The following is a 17512-nucleotide window of genomic DNA, read 5'->3' as shown; positions in this document are numbered from 1 at the left end:
CTTTCAGCCAGAAGTCTGTTCATTAAAACTGGAATTGCCAAATGATTAGCTTCTGTAAGGGGACGTCTTTTAAAATATTCCAATAAACTGCCACACAACAAGCCCAGTATCTTGATTGAGATCATTTGATTTCTCTTCACAGAAACAAAACTGTACAAACCGCAAAAAGCTGATAGATCTGGTCAGGTTACGTCTTGAAGATCTTGTTAGCACTGTCCAAAACCCAGTGAGCTGCCTTGCTGCCTACTACCTAAATAGGGAGCTGCCTTGTAAGACAGCATCCTAACTGAACCCTTAAAATGACTGATCTGACGTTCTACGTAAGCAGCAACTCACCACGCCACACAAATATCACTCCAAATGTGAAGCACACGAGATACTCTTGCTTAGCATGTTGCTAAGCTAATGTGCTAATATGGAAAATAAGCTAATGTGTTGCTGTGTGACACTCTAAAAAGCATAAAGATTTTTAGAAGAATATCTCAGCTCTGTAGGTCCTTACAACACAAGTGAATGATGATCAGACCTTTTGTAGCTCCAAAAATCACATAAAGGAAACATAAAAAGTAATCCATATAATTCAAGTGGTTAAATCTATATCTTCAGAAACAATATGATGGGTAAGAAACAGATTAATATTTAAGTCTTTTTTTTTCCTTTTTTACTCCATTTCATTCCCATGGAATTATATAATATAAAACGTATAAGTTAGTATTTTGCCTTTATGTCAACTAAAATCTAAATAATTTATGCTTTAACATATTTGCCATCTTATTTTCCCTTTTTAAGGAACTATTCCATTAATAAATGACATAAAACATCCTTTCAAGAAGCGAACTATGCAAGGACAAGTTAATCGACTTTTTGATCAATTTCTCTTATGTTTTATGTAAGGGACTACAAGTATAAATTAGCCATAATAAGCATAAAAAGTACATGCACACAAATACTGGGTACAATAGTCACTTAACCACTGAACAATTGTGAAATCAATACTTTTAGGCATTTAATAAAATAACCATATTTAGTCAACATTTCTCCCAACTCATCTGCCATCTTAGATCATTATTATTCAGCTCATTGTATTCTGTGATTTGCAGAGAAGCAACCTGTTACTACAGTATAAAAGTCCTAATAATTAAAAAGTGAAATTATATATATATATATATATATATATATATATATATATATATATATATATATATATATATATATATATATATATATATATATATATATATATATATATATATATATATATATATATATATATATATATTATATAAAATTGTAATTCTCTAAGAAGGACCTTGTAGTTTCACTAACTTGAACACAAGACTTGTAATTCAGTCTTAAGTGAAGGTTATTAATTTACCTGGAGATGGCAAAACACAATTATTAACACTTAAAATGCACATAATTAATCAGATAGAACACTTCAAATATTACAAAAATGTAAAAGCACCTTTTAATGGAATGACGTATACCAGGGGTCGCGAGCCACAAGTGGCTCTTTGTTAAAAATCAAGTGGCTCGCGGAGTCTCACCATTCACCAACACATGATCGTTTAAAACTTTCTAGATATAAATTTCAGCTGAAAGTGTGGGTGTGAGTGCAAAGCTTGAAGTCAATGACACTGTTTTGATTTCCTTTCTCCCGATTTTGTTATACAGCCTACTCCTGGTGAACAAGGTTTGAAATGAACACCCGGCAAATGCGGATTTTTCATGCCGAGTATTTTGCTGACGTACCAGCCACTGTGGAAGGCGACCTGTAAGACTGCTCAGAGTGATGTTTTACAAGAAACTAGACACAAAGATGCATGTTTGACAAAATGTTATTATATTTGAAAAACAGATGAAAGAAAACCCGTCGATGCACGTCTGAATTGATGTGTGCGCAGTGAGCTCCGCTGTTCACGAGTGCAATGAAAGAGTTTCTCCAACACACGCACATTCATAGTTCTGGGCCTCATTTCCCAATAACTATTGATCATAGCTGTCAAGAGCATTTCAGCGATTTTACAAATGTTTGTTATTTTTAATGTACTTCCAGGGTGTGAAATAGCACCCGCCACACTCCAAATGTGACATGACAAGAAATGCTGTTAGTCAAAAAGACTAGCGCTTGAAGAAACACGCTTTATTCTATTTTTAAGAACAGACAAAAGAAAAGCCGTCAGTGCTAGTGTCCGATTCGATGTTTGTTCAGAGGCATGCACCGGGACCCTGTCTCGTGGAGCAAGTGCGTGTAAAGAGTTATTAATTCGTTTTCCTCCGTTTCATTCAACTGAAAACTGTTTGGAAGAATAATGTAGTCTATGAGAATGCTGCAAATTATCTCGCTCAATTTTGTGCAGACACTTCATTTAGCTAATACCTTGACCTCCCCCTATCCTGTTCACACCCACCCTTTAAAAGCACAAACACACACACACACACACACCTAGAGAATGTGCTGGCTCAGCTGACTTTGTGCTAATTGGTGTACTTGAACTAAAAGCAGTGATTGAAGCCCTCAGGGAAGAACTGTTGCCAGGATAATTAACAGAAACAAAACAATAACAACCCTACACCCTGAAATACAACACTGTAATTAATTAAAAGTTGGTTTGTTATGGAAGTACTCCAAGAAGCTAATGGATATTTGGGTAGATGACAAACATGGATTTGAACTTTTTTCTGGAACTTTGTATGGCAGCACTTCATGTTATGTTGTTTGTTGTAGCATTCCTCATTTGTAAGTTTCTTTTGATAAAAGGCGTCAGCTAAATCTATTTACACTATACAAAATGTTATGTCAATAAAAATATATAATTTATAGACATTACACTCAATCACTTCATTAGGTACACCTGTACACCTACTCATTCATGCAATTATCTAATCAGCCAATCGTGTGGCAGCACTGCAATACATAAAATCATTCAGATACCGGTCAGGAGCATCAGTTAATGTTCACATCAACCATCAGAATGGGGAAAAAGGTGATCTCAGTAATTTGGACCATGGCATGATTGCTGGTGCCAGACGGGCAGGTTTGCGTACTTCTGTAAGTGTTGATCTCCTGGGATTTTCACGCACAACAGTCTCTAGAATTTACTCCAAATGGTGCCAAAAGCAAAAAACATCCAGCGAGCGACAGTTCTGCGGATGGAAATGTCTTGTTGATGAGAGAGGTCAATGGAGAATGGCCAGAATGGTTTGAACTGACAAAGGCATCGGTAACTCAGATAACTGCTCTGTAAGCATCTCAGAATGCACAACACGTCGAGCCTTGACGTGGATGGGCTACAACAGCCTAATGAAGACCTAACAGGTCAAAATGTCGCCTTTTTCCTAAATAAAGTTTTGTGCCTAATTCCAATGTGCGGACATCTTTTTCCTTTCTTGACGTTCAGTAGCCTATTTTTATAAAATGTCTTTGTCCTGCACCCAACTTGGGTTTTGGATGTGCACACCTCTTTGATATTTTTTTCCAACTACAACAGCAGAAGACCACATCAGGCACTTTATTAGGACCACTTGGGTCTTTTCCACTGCACGGTACAACTCGACACTACATGTGAAGTCAAAATCCTGCAGAACAACGACTGTTCAGGGACAATAGTCACTATCAGCGTCACTGGATTTCCGAAATGTGACATCAACCTGCTAGTTTTTAAATTAGTAACAGCGATAACGGTATCATTTGTTTATGTGACTTTCGAACTGTGTAAAAATAAATGGCTGTGCACAAAACCACGCCGTGGTCAATAAACGAGGTGCAGACGGTCCACTCGTTAGCAATGAATGAAACAAAAAAGTCTCAGGAAGTGTCTCAGCTGTTGGCCGCACACGGTTACCACCGGACCTACCAACACTGTAGGGAAAAGTAATAACCAAGTGACTACAGAACCATCAAGGAAAAGTGGAATCTAAATCGGCGAGCAATGGGAGGGAGAGCGCCCTGGACTCAGCCATGATGGAGGATGGTATGTTGTGTTACGTTATGTTTACTCTATACTCTGCTTGAAAGTTTCACTTTATTTAGTTGACCAGCTACTGGAAGCTTCTAAAACAACCAGGTCAATTTAACTGTTACACTTGTGTAAAATCACCATGCAACAACCGCTTTAAGCAGCACAATGAGCTAGTATGGAGTGGTGGTGGTGTAGTGGGCTAAAGCACAGAACTGATAAGCAGAAGTTTGCTTGTTCGATTCCCACAATCACCACCATTGTGTCCTTGAGTAAGGCACTTAACTCCAGGTTGCTCCCTGTAATAAGTGCACCAAGTTGCTTTGGATAAAAGCATCTGCCAAATGCATAAATGTAAAATGTAAATGTAGTCGAGCTTCAAATCATGACCGTGCCAAGGGTCTGTTTCTCACCCAAAATCAATTGTATTGTTTCAGAATACATGGATTAAACCACTATAAACACATATCTCCATCAAAACATAATCTTTGTGTTCTGCAGCAGAAAGTCTTATGAGACAGGCCCCATTTAAAACTTGTTTTTGGTGATCGGATTGCACTTGACCACATAAATGACAGCCAAGATGCATTGTGATTGGATAGTGATCGGATCACTGAAACCACATTCGGAGGTGGTCAGGGACTGATTCTGACCACATTCAAAGAAGGTGTAAATGCAAATGCGTTCCTGTTATCCGGATACAACAGTAATTCATTGTTAAAGTGCTGTGTTGTTAGTTCATGCCTTTTTCTGTTAATTCTGCCATTGCAATGTGAAAAACACAACAGATACTGCCCTCTTAGAATCTTGTCACCCTATCCCATGAATTATTCCACTGGAATATCTCGTCTCACTCCTGAAATCCCCACTAACAGGCATCTTTTTCCTGATTTAGAATAACTATTTGGCTTGTGTGACCGGTCTTCACTTGCATGTTTCAGATGAGAAGCATATTTAGCACTTACAATGTGTTGAACACGAGATGAACATCATTAGATTTGCTTCAGTGACCCGAAATTTAGCTCTGGTGGCTGTACATTTTTTCAAAAGCATTTTCATTACAGAGACTGAGAATTTTCAGTTACCACAGCCTCTCATGTAATAAGGCACTTCACCTGTCAATCATTTTGCTCGTTCTCATAGTGTTGTCTTTGAAGCGGATCATTGAGGCTATGATTCACAATGTTCGTCAGTGGAGAGCTCTATTGTGCCACTGTTTTTGACAGCCTTCTTTTTTTTTTTTTTACAGCTCTTTTGCTCTGTTTTGGTCTCAAAATTATCTTTGGAGGGCGGGGTTTGGAATGAGGTGGCATGGCTAATTCAACGGCTCAGTTATGTGAAAGGTTCAGAGAGCTAAATAAATCGCTTACAGCAACTTTAAGAAATTTTGATATATGGTTAAATTATCCTTTAAAATAGTCCGCTACTGTGACAAAGTTAAAATATTCAATGTAGTCTCAACTAATACGAGGACAGTTTAATAATAATGAGAAAAATACTGTTTAAGTGTTTTAGATGAAGTATAGCATGCCACACCAGGGCTGGACTGGTAATCTGGCATACCGGGCATTTTCCTGGTGGGCCGATGCACTTTGGGGTCGATCAGGGGCAGACTGGCCATCGGGAGAACAGAGCAGGCCAGTGGGTCGGCCGCGAAACGGGCCGAATGGGCCGCAATAAGCTAAAATGAGCAGCCGCGTTATGCAGAACATGCAACATTTGGGCCAGTTGCTATGTAAAATCCTGGCCCGATTTATCTTCCCAGTCCAGCCCTGTGCCACACTGCAAGACAGTTCTGGATGTCACATCAACAACTAATTTCCATCTTCCTCAGACTGAAGAGAATGAACATGCTGAAGTGGAACATTTACGAGCTTTTGGAGACAAAAAGCAACATTTGTAAGCATCCTTCTTTGTGCATGTATATCAGTCAAATGTACCTGGTAGTTTCCGGTGGAGTCGGTGGGGGTTCGTCTCCTGCAGATACTATATTAGTCAGGGTGACCACGTCATCAGGGCGACTGTTCCTCTCCTTTCGACTGATGGATCGGTTTGCTTCTGGTGACCACTCCTAATAAAACACAACACAAAATACACAATACATTACACAAAGTCATGGTCATATGCCATCCAATAATAGCTTATGCGTGTGGTGTAAAACAGGCCACAACGGTATGTACAAACCTACAAATGTATTAATGTATTATTTGCTGTTAATAAAGAATAGTGCTTTCCTTTACCACTAATGTCAAGTCACTCCTTGAAGATAATATAGAGATCTATGCATCATATTGTGTTGTGTTTGGGCACATTTTAATCAGGAGCGGATTCTCTAAGGGCTGAAACATACTCTATGCAAGTATGTGAAAGAAGACACAAGCTCGATTTCACACGTCATCGCGTTCTAAAATGCATGAGACTGCAATTCATAATGCAATGCAACCATTCGTTGCTTTGTCAACATTGCCACAAGGGGCGCTATAGCGAGATTAGCGTGAACGGTCTGTTCTATGGTGAGTTTTATCTACTTAACCAAAACCCTAATAAAGATTTAATAAATTTAAATATATGATTCCTTTAATATTTAGAACTTTAAAAGCCTAGTCTCGGAGGAAGGGTTCCTTCTCATAAATAACACACATACCAGGACAAATATAAAAAGAACTGTCAGACAATGTGACTGTGATATAACTGTGCTTCTATTTTCCTGAGTCATATGCTAGACTATCATTCAGTCATATTTCCAAAACGGTTCCACAGAAATAGAGGTGGCCTGTGCCTATTTACTTTACACAAAGGACTACAGTTTTCTGGCAGAGCAGGGAGGATGCCAGAAAAACCATCTAAAGGTTTCACTTACCTGATCGCCAACTTGACTAAAGCTCTGAGACTGCCATTCACTGCCCTCCTACTGCTCCATTATACATTCACACCACGGGGGAGTTTTAAGCTCCGTACACACTCGTATACGTCCAAACTTATAGGGTGTCTATTTACACAAATGGAGATGCTGACACTGCCACTGTATGTCTGTGTGTGTTTGTGTTGTTGGGGTGGAGGGGGCCATTAGGGAGAGCGATCCGACATTCCAGAACCCACTCATGGGCCATACAAAGACAACAGCTCATTCACACTTAGCCCATTAGACATTCACCACCACTGGAGCCCAGGGCCCAAAATGGCAATATGGTTGAGATCTCCACAGCACTGTTTGGCCCTGTAAATGTCACATTTTTTTTTCTCTAAGCAAATGTTAATCCTGAAGTTTATCGTCTGGTTTGCATCTGGTAAATGTCTTTCCCGGGCATTCGGGGCAGTAGCAACCACAAATAAAACAGGTCTTTGCAGAGTAGAGAACTTCAGACTCGTTCTTGCATTTAAAAAAGGTAGATGGAAGAAAAATAAATGAGAAAAGCAGTAGTAATGTTTTTGGATCAGAATAAAAATCTTGTTGTATAGTTTGGGATATCTGGACACAATCTACTTTAAGTGAATTGTTGCCCTCAGATTATTCTGATTGGTCCATCGTTTTGAAACTGGCATTGATACGCTGTGGCATCTTTAAAAATGCAGCACTACTGGCACGAGACATTGGGGAGTAGGAAAGTAAAGACGCCGCAACAGTCAAAGATGCCCGTCTAGTGCATGTTTACATAGAAAAACAACAAAAAAAAACACAGCAAGACAGAACACAAAATGCATTGTGTGAACAGCCCCTTACTGTACCTCAAACTGTGGCCAGTTCATGCTCATGCCGGGCCCATGCGTGTTTCTCCACCACCGGAGGTCCTCCGTGTAATTGGCTGCATTGATGGTCTGGCTGAGGTCTCGGTACAGGCCACGGAATCTGCATAGGGATTTACCACAGACCCTTTTAGTACAGGTTTTATTTGTGAAATGCCACAGTCAACACAAGGAAGTGTACATTAAAAAAATTAAAGCCAATACAAACTTAATAATTCCTGCAAAACAAACATCACTATTTTTATTGCTCACCTGAATTTTTATTGCTCACCTGAATCGTTAATCCTAAGTATTAAACTTAATTCGTCCCATACCGGTTGTGATATGGACATAAATGATACCTTCTTATAGGAACATTCTGGGTTCAATAAAAGTTCAATCAACAGCATGTGTGGCACAGTATTAATTTCTACACATAAATTATTTACTCTTCCCCCATTTATTAAAAAATAAAAGTAAGGCACTTACAATGGAAGTGAATGGGTTCAGTCCATAAACATAAAAAAATACACATCGTTTCAAATGTATAGCTACAAAACAAACATCATGTGTGCTAACAGGATTTGAGTGTGACAAAATCACTTCATAATCTAATCGTATTACTTCATTGTAATGCCAACGTAACACTGGTAAACCCAGTAATCTGTTAAACACCTTAATGCCAATACACTTCTGATTTTAAATCACACTTATGTTTACATGTATAATGTTTACGACTTGTAGCTATACTTTTGAAACGGTGTGCATTTTAACATTAATGGATTTTCATTAAACAAAAAAAACTTTTAGATCAAAATGATGTCATAGGCTGTAAATTAAGCTTGAACTGTTTTAAGCCAGAGACCTTTCTTTTAAGTGTTGTGGCTTGAAATAAGTCTTAATTAAATTGAATCAGATGCATAGATCATTAGATAATCCACATGAAGCACAATGTTACAGTAAATAAAAAAGACTCAATGATGCAGAGTCAAATGGCACTCATTCTGTGAAATTTCATTAATAAAATCATGTCTGCATGCTTTGCAAACCTTTAGTCATTGTTGTATTTGCATGTGTAATTAGTTCTTATGTACAATTACGTTTTATTTGTTTGGAGCGGATTTTGGACACAAGACTTTTTTGGAACCACCTTATTTACACCCAGGAGAGATATTCCGAAAACCAGCACTCCAAAGCACAAACCAGTCTAGCCATTCTCCGTTGACCTCTCTCATCAACAAGGCATTTTCGCCCACAGAACTGCTGCTCACTGGATGTTTTTCCACACTATTCTCTATACACTCTAGAGACTGTTGTGCATTAAAATCCATCCCAGGATATCAGCATTTAAAGAAATACTCAAACCAGCCCGTCTGGCACCAACAAATATGCCATTATTCAGGAGTTTCTTAGGCTGAGAGTCTCAGAATGTATCAATCTGTATCAGTAAACAATTTGAAAAGTTTTGCAATTTTACAATGACACCAAACTTTTTTTTATTTTTGTCGATTTATAAGCCTTGAATTTTGGGTATGCCACTGAAACAAGAAATCATTAAAACTCCAGAGCTTAAAAGGGTTCAATCAGATCTTTGGAAATGCGTTTCATCTGAATGATCAGATTGGATTTCAAGCGTTTCTATTTTGACATTTGGGACGCAACATATCATACGTAGGTCACACAGCAGCATAATGTCAGTATCTAAATTTGCGTCTACATTCTCATTGTCTTAAATGGACATGAGCAGAGGTAAAATAACCAGTTTTCCATTCGATCTCTTCAAACGGACAGCTACTCTGTTGTTGTAGATGAAAGTGTCTTGGCATCATTACTATGGCAATGTAGATACACCCCACTCTGAACAAACGGATCCGATTTCAATTCTTGCAAAATGACCAGATCAGATATGAAAAACAAATCAGAACTGGATGCAGTGTGAACAAAGCTACTGAATATAAGTTTAGTTAAAGCTGCTGTAAGCAATTTTAGCCATTGTAGAATTTTTACAAACTGAGCCGTTGGATTAGCCACGCCCCCTTTTTCTGAAACCCCACACTCCAAAGAAACCAGATGAACTTTACCGAGACCGACACGAGCAGAAACGGTTGACAAAAACAACAGCAGCAAAATAGCGCCCTCAACTGACAACTGTTATGAGCATCATGGCATTAAAATGGCAGTAAACCTCAATAATTCGCTGCAACTACAATACTATGAGAACATACAAAATGATTGACAGGCATTTTCACAAGCGTCATTGTCCACATAACACGGACACATTTTTGTTTGTTATTTACAGTCTAGATTTGTCACAGCGACTGGTGAGATATCTCAGGACATTTATTTCCTTAATATATTTCAGGGAATAGTACATTTTTTTGTTACGGTCTTAAGTTACAGTTTACAAACAAAAGCTTGGTGGTGGCACTTCCTTGTTCATTGGCACTTCAGATAAGAACTGCTTTCAATGATGCTTCAGTCAAATTGAGCTGAAAATGCCCCCAAAAGCTGAAAACTGTTTGTGAAGGTAAAACACAACATTTACAGGATTATTGAATTTGGGCTCCCTTAAAATTCCACCAGGATCAGTGGATCAGGACAAAAGCAGGATTTGACAAAAATGATGAGATGAGATTTCCGCAGGCTCAGATTGCTCTCTTTTCCAGCGATCTGGATTGCCTTATAAATCCCTCTCCGCTCTCACTACAAACACAAAACTGTAATGGTGCATTCACATACAATGCGAAGAGAGCGGCACGAATTAAGCGAATGGAGTGACTCGAATACGTGAAATCGCTTCATTCATGTATAAATACAATTTCACTGATGTACTGACGAAGAAGCAGAAGAAATCTGGAAAAATGGATGAAAAAAAATAATTGTTGTAGCAGTGTGTGGGCACCCGGAATTGTATGACACAACGTCATACATGTTCAGAGACCGGACGAAAAAAAGACAAAAATCGCTTGGAGGAAAGTGAGCAAGGAAGTTGGACTACCTGGTAAGTTCTGAAAATATGAGCATCTACTTGATTCCAGCTATTGGTTGTGTCGTAGAAGCCCCTTCTCCTGTCCTTTTCCGGAAGAGGAGGAGCAATACTCGCGGTCCGGGTTCGTGTTACGGATGCAATGCGAGATAAAACGTTTCTTCGTGTTGTGTGTGAACGCACCATAAGAGGTGATTTCCCAAAGGTGTCAACCCTTACCACACTCACTCTCTCGGCCTCACTCCCCACAGATGTCGCTTGGCCACGCCCCTATCACCACACAGTGCTTGTTGGATAATCAATCTAAAGCAGGGGTCGGGAACCTGTGGCTCTTTGTTAAAAATCAAGTGGCTCGCGGAGTCTCACCATTCACCAACACATGATCGTTTAAAACTTTCTAGATATACATTTCCAACAGAAAGTGAGGGTGCGATTGCAAAGCTTGAAGTCAAATGACACTGTTTTGGCTTTCTCCCGAATTTTACAGCCTACTTCTAATGAACAAGGTTTGAAATGAACACCCTACAAAATGCAGATTTTTCATGCCGAGTATTTTGCTGATGTACCAGCCACTGTGGAAGGTGACATGAAAGACTTGTTGGAGATAGAGATATATATATAGAGAGAGAAATTAGACAAAAGACGAAATGGGATTAAATTTGGAAGAACAGACAAAAGAAAAGCCGCCAATGCTCGTGTCTGATTAACTGTTCAGAGGCGTGCAACGGGACCCTGTCTTGTGAAACAAGTGCGTGTAAAGAGTTTTCACTCGTTTTTCCTCGATTTCATTCAACTGAAAACTGTTTGCAAGAATAATGTAGACTATGAGAATACTGCAAATGATCTCCGATCATCTTGTGAGGTACTGCGAGTTTAGTTCACGCTTACATATTGTGAACGCAACTCTGCAGGTTCAGTAATATATACCAGGCATCATTGTATTAAATAAACAAAGATGAAAGTGATTAAATCATAAGGAAATACAAGACACGTTCGCCTTGAACCTAAAATGTAGTTATATATATTTTTTTCTTTATGACCAAAATGCAATACAAACACATTCGATAAGAACACACATTTGGCAGCATTTTTTGAGAACACAATTTATTAGGCTTATTTATTATGATGATTATCATAATTATCTTTACATTTATAATTGTCTTTAGTTCTTAATTTGTATGCTAGTAATTTTCACCTGTTGCTGCATACTGATGCTTGCGATGGCAAATGGAGCTGTTGGAGACGGTAAATGTTTGGATTTGGCGAGGTGGTTATATATATAAGATTTTTATCACGTTATTTGTATTGCGGTTTCGTTTAAATTGCAATTTGAATTTAGAAATGTCTTTTGTTCAAGTATTTCGTGAAAAAATGCATCAACCAAAAATTACAAAATTAGCTCTTTACTGAAAAAAGGTTCCCGACCCTTGGTCTAAAGAGTATTTTTTTTCTGAGCGGCGCACAATAAACTGACTTAAACTTTAAAAATCACACTGTGGATATTTTATTCTTAAAAAGTGAACTAGTCATATTGGGTTCAACGACTCACAATTGCGTTGTCATTTCAGATAGGTTTATTTAAAATATTTCAAGCCTACCCTTGTGCTTGTTGTTGGATAATCAGTCTAACAAATATCTTTTCAATTATTAGGTAGAATTCGTAATAGTCATTATTCGTGCCTTTCCGAATAAGGTATTCAGCTCCGGGCACATCCCTAATGGATATGCAAATAAAAATAGCATACTCTTAAATTTTGTCTTTGCATTTATTTTGAATAACTTGTTTGAATACCCGTTTAATATAAATAGGCTGTTTGCATACTAGATATTGAATATGTCTACTGCTATTATGTCCTGTATGTGGACCAGTAATTTAAGCAGTAAAGACACATATTGCATGTCTTATTGAAGTTCAATTTTATGCCAAATGTTTCAAGCTTTAGAAGTGTGTTAAGAGTGTGATGAAGTGTATTCTTCAACTTGTTACATGTATGAATAAATCATTCTGTACAGGCCTATTGAATAAAGTTAAAACTGGTTTTGTCAATAATATGCATACATTTCTCAAATATTAACTATGAATATCCATTTATAATAGCTTTTATTAACATAAACATTATAATATTATATATATTATATACAGCAGCACTGACCATATGCAACACTGAAAGCTTCTGCTCAAAAGAACCCGGAAGCATGGGTGCCTGTTGTGTGACGTCGCATTAAATTAATCTATTGAGACTTTGGGGCAGGCTCATTTTACCTGGGGCAATAAGCAACCACCTAACAACCACCTAGAACACCCTAGCAACTGCATACCACGTGCTAGATTTACCCAGAACACTCTAGAATCGTGGCAGTGACTTGTGCATGGGCAAGCACCACTAACATTTTCTTAAGAAATGTACAAATCTAGTTTCTCTAGAAGCTAGATCACCTTCCTCAAACAAAAGAACCAGGGCACATTCAAGTACCTTGGAAAGACTGAGGGAGGGATAATGTAAACACAAAGATTCCTGAACATGAAACTAAACTATATGATTAGCACAGTACAGCAACAGCACTGTACCCTACAACCCTACAACCCAACAACGGTAAATGGTTCCATCCTTCAGAACTGCTGAAACCGGTTTGCAGGGAGTTGTTTGTGTTGCAATCCTATCAGCGTAGAATTACATGTTCAGAGTTAAAGGGATACTTCACCTAAAAATAAAAAAGACGATGTTAGGCAGAATGTTAATGACTGACAGCTTCAGTCAACATTCAGTCATGTGCATTGCATGGTAAAAGGGAACAAGGGAATAACATCTCCTTTTGTGTACCACAGAAGATTAAAAGTCATATGGATTTGGCACAACATGAGGGTGCCAAATAATGGCAGCCATTACCATTTGTGAAAGAACTATCGCTTTAACCACTGAAGCGATAGGGAGGTATTTGCTCAATGAAAGAAGAAAAAAAAAAAAATGATAAAACTCTACCTTTCAGCTCTTTTGAAATGACCCCGGTTAATAGTCAACAACAAGCTCAACACTCCTCTTTAAGTAAACATAACGATATCTGGGAGCATGGAAAAACCAAAAAACACTTATTAATGTTTAACATTCATTGGTGTAGTTTTTTGCTGGGAGACACATGCTGTAAATGAACAGGAACCATTTCTTTAAAGCCTGGGGAGGTTCAAATAAGTTTGAAATGAAGTTCTCCATTTCTCTAATATCAGTTTCCTTGGCATAAGCTCACATTTATGAACATCTGTGCCCGTCAATCTAATCGGTGGCTCCGTTCCAACATCTAGTGAGCTCCCTACCAAGGCAGCATTTTTTGGGCATTATAGGTGGCTTTTCAAAGGCGGTGCAAAATTATCCCTCATTTTGAAATTCTAACATTGTGTCCTAACCAGACACGAGTCACGCAACATGATACATGATACAGTAAAAGGTATTTTTCCATGTTAATCAGCTGTGATGGCAACAATTGACTGGACATTCTGTCGATTGCTTGGTTTCTATTTCTGCGGCGATGCACCGAGTAACGTCATAGTCATAGGTCCAAAATCCTTCTCATAACAGGACATTAAAGTCTGCATCACACTAGCTGGTTTAAAACAACTTTTAGCCAATAGTACCACACCTACCAACTGTTTGAGCTCAAAACCTTTGCCAGAGGTCTGTCGTACACACAGACTCCCTACGAGTTTCTCTCCGATTACCTGTCACTATAGCTTGACGAAATAACGGAAGTACCGTGGGAAGATAAACTATTTTATTAGACTGAATAAGGATGCGATTCATAGAGTAACTTTACCATGTGAACACGCAGTGATCACAGAGAAGGCAGTTCCAGAATAGCTTAGCAACATGCTAACGTCAGACTCCACTAGTCTCAACTGTAAGCGTTACAAGAACAAAGCTTTATATGGCGGATGTTAGAAGCACTCCTCACCGCTTGCTTCTTGATATGCAGGTCTGGGAATCTGCCAAATAAGCAATAGGCCTGAAGTTATGGAGTTTAAACATTGCAACCCCACTAAAACAATCCTTTGCACACAAACCTTGCATACATAATTGCAAAGTAAAACAATCAAAAGTTAAGAATGAGGAAGGAGAAGAATTCGAAAAGGAATGTGGAGAGACCGTGAAAGTTGGCAACGATTCCTTGGAATATTAAGTGTCACATTGCCAGAAAGCATGAGAATGTGCTATGTGAACATTGTGCAGCAAAAGGTGAGCTAGTAGGCTACACTACCATTAGATAAGAAATTAAAAGATAAGCAGATAGTAAGTTTTGTTTTGCAATCAGGTCAGTGCAGCTGCCAGCGATCCAGTTCTGCGGGTGTGCGGATGTTAGATCACCTTCAACTTAATACGCAAGTTTAATAATACTGTATATTGGCAATCATATTTCCTTGAAACTTAGTGAACACGCACACAAAATCCCTGCATCAAAACTAATATAGGTTACATGTATGATCTTGCAGATCACTGTGTCCTAATTTGCAGGTGCAGCATTCTTGTTTCATGCCTCCATTGTACAATTGAGCATTTGATTGGTAACTATTTCCCCTCTAGCATAGTGCAATAATCATAGTGTTCTCACTTAAATAGACCACCTGATCCTCAGATACTCGGGTGACATTTCACCCCACACTTCCTGTAGCACTTCCCATACATGTGGCAGTCTTGTCGGGCACTTCTGACGCACCTTACAGTCTAGCTGATCCCACAAAAGCTCAATAGGTTTAAGATCCATAACAATCTTTTCCAATTATCTGTTGTCCAATGTCCATTTCTATGCCCACTCGAACCTTTTCTTTTTGTTTTTCTGTTTCAAAAGTGGCTTTTTCTTTGCAATTCTTCCTATAAGGCCTGCACCCCTGAGTCTTCTCTTTACTGTTGTACATGAAAATGGTGTTGAGCATGTAGAATTCAATGAAGCTGTCAGCTGAGGACATGTATACATATGTATATATATGCGCATCATTTTGTCAGCGCTGCCCAGCTTGGCAATACCACCCTATGTAACAGCCCAGTAGGTGATACTCTGATGCCAAATGCCCTTAACGAGATGGAAAGCAGACTTGGAGAGCTGTTGTAATTAGAAGATAGCTTTGTGCTTACTTTAGACATTTGGACAAACCAAAGAGGACATAGATTTCTGGGTGTTGTGACTAGTTTCCTTGTGTTTAACTGTCACACAGTACTGCAAACATCTTAAAGGGGGACAACATAGCAGAGAATATTTTCCAGAAACATGTGTCTTGCAACAGTGGAATATACAACGACGGGTTGTGAGGGTGGTGACCGACAGCACCGGCAATATGGTAAAGGCCTTCAACCTCCCGGGGTTTGAGGAGGAGGGATGGCACAGAGGATGTACTACTCTCGCCATTTCAGCCGGATTGTGTTGCGCAGATCATGGAGAACATGAGCGCATACATCACTGAAGCTAACCTCCATATGCGATGCCCCATCCATTTAATGCAACTCACCCTAAAGGATGCAATGCTGCCATGCTGATGTTGAAAAAAATTCTAACATGAATGGCAAGACTTGTAAAGTGTGTTAGGAAAAGCAACTTGATGATAAGTTAGGCGTGCGTCCCACCCCAACATGTGTCACCAGGTGGAGCAGCCAGTTGCACATGACAGACACCGTATATAAGATGTTTCATAGAGACACACAATTCCAAAACAAACTGAGCATTCCCGAACATGGTAAGTGGACTATGAATGACGTACATCAACTCCAAGCACTGACTGAGGTGATATTGCCACTGGCAGAACTTCCAATGATATGTAAAAAGAGCTGGGAAACCTGGGAATTTTTCTTCTATCGGTTCTGGAAATTAAACGACTTCTGTCCAATGTGTGAGAGACCCACTCCCTTTCCATTCATGGATTTGTGGAGACACTGTCAGCTAATGTTTCTACTCATTTTAACAGATTCTCTTCGGAGAAGCATCTTGTGTTGGCAGCTATGCTGGATCCATGTATTAAAACTGAATGGATCGTTAGGGATGATACAGTATGCAATCAAATCGCAGAGATTCGCAATCTGCTGGTGAAGGAGGTGGAATGAGGTACTCTTGGGACAGGTGTGAGCACAGTGGCTGAGCCCAACACCGTGCCGAAGAAGGCCTGCATATATACGAGAGCAGCTTGAGTGCAGTCGACAATGCCAGAGGCGAGATGGAGGAGAAACGAGCATGGAGGATGAAACGTCTTAGGATTTTGGAAAACAAATGCTGGATCCCTTCCTCGACTGGCCAGGGTCACCCGCAAAATCTTCAGCATCCCCAGTGGTTCTTCCAGCGCTCAATGAGTGTTCCCTGCCGCTGGATTAGTCACAGGCACACCGCATGAGCCTGAAGCCTGTTACTTTTTCAAAGCCAATAAAAAGTACATTCTAAAGTGGTGTAAAGATTCAGGCATTTCAATAGGCCACATTTCCTCTTTTGGTCCATTTTAATTTTAGAAAGTGTATTTCGTTTTAGCATCAGCCTATAAAAGGTCAGTTAATGGTAAATAATTCACTGGTGTTTTATTCTAAAAGTTCTACATGCATTTCATAATGTCTGCTCTTTATCGTAAGCCTGTTTTGAAATGGTCTGTTGCTCAACCAACGACAGTTCTGTTGAAGGAAATAAAAGAATGAATATAAAATATTCTTTGTTTTAGCTCTTGCCTTTTATACAAGTTTACCAAGGACCTAGACATCTGTTAAATTAATATAATTGCACAGCATGTCACCCACATACATCTTAATTATCAATATTTCTACCTCTGTAATTGAGGCATTTATTCAAGCAACCTACAAACAGAAACAATCTGGGACGTGCACAG

General features: G+C 39.0%; 1 protein-coding gene across 5 annotated transcripts in view; it reads right to left on the bottom strand.

Annotated features, from left to right (window-relative positions):
- Nucleotides 1–17512, bottom strand: part of LOC127660729 (protein kinase C and casein kinase II substrate protein 3-like) — a 54576-nt gene that overhangs the window by 7321 nt on the left and 29743 nt on the right. For all 5 annotated transcript variants that reach the window (XM_052151116.1, XM_052151141.1, XM_052151148.1 and 2 more), the window contains 2 exons: nucleotides 7686–7806; nucleotides 5900–6030 (listed from right to left, as the gene is read on the bottom strand). In XM_052151116.1, coding sequence (XP_052007076.1) covers nucleotides 5900–6030; nucleotides 7686–7806 — 252 coding nt within the window. The remainder of the gene's footprint in view (nucleotides 1–5899; nucleotides 6031–7685; nucleotides 7807–17512) is intronic.

This window comes from Xyrauchen texanus, chromosome 2 (genome assembly GCF_025860055.1).
Source record: "Xyrauchen texanus isolate HMW12.3.18 chromosome 2, RBS_HiC_50CHRs, whole genome shotgun sequence".
Taxonomy (NCBI): Eukaryota; Metazoa; Chordata; class Actinopteri; order Cypriniformes; family Catostomidae; genus Xyrauchen; species Xyrauchen texanus.
Note: the sequence above shows the minus strand (reverse complement) of the source record. Positions and strands in the feature narration are given on the sequence as shown.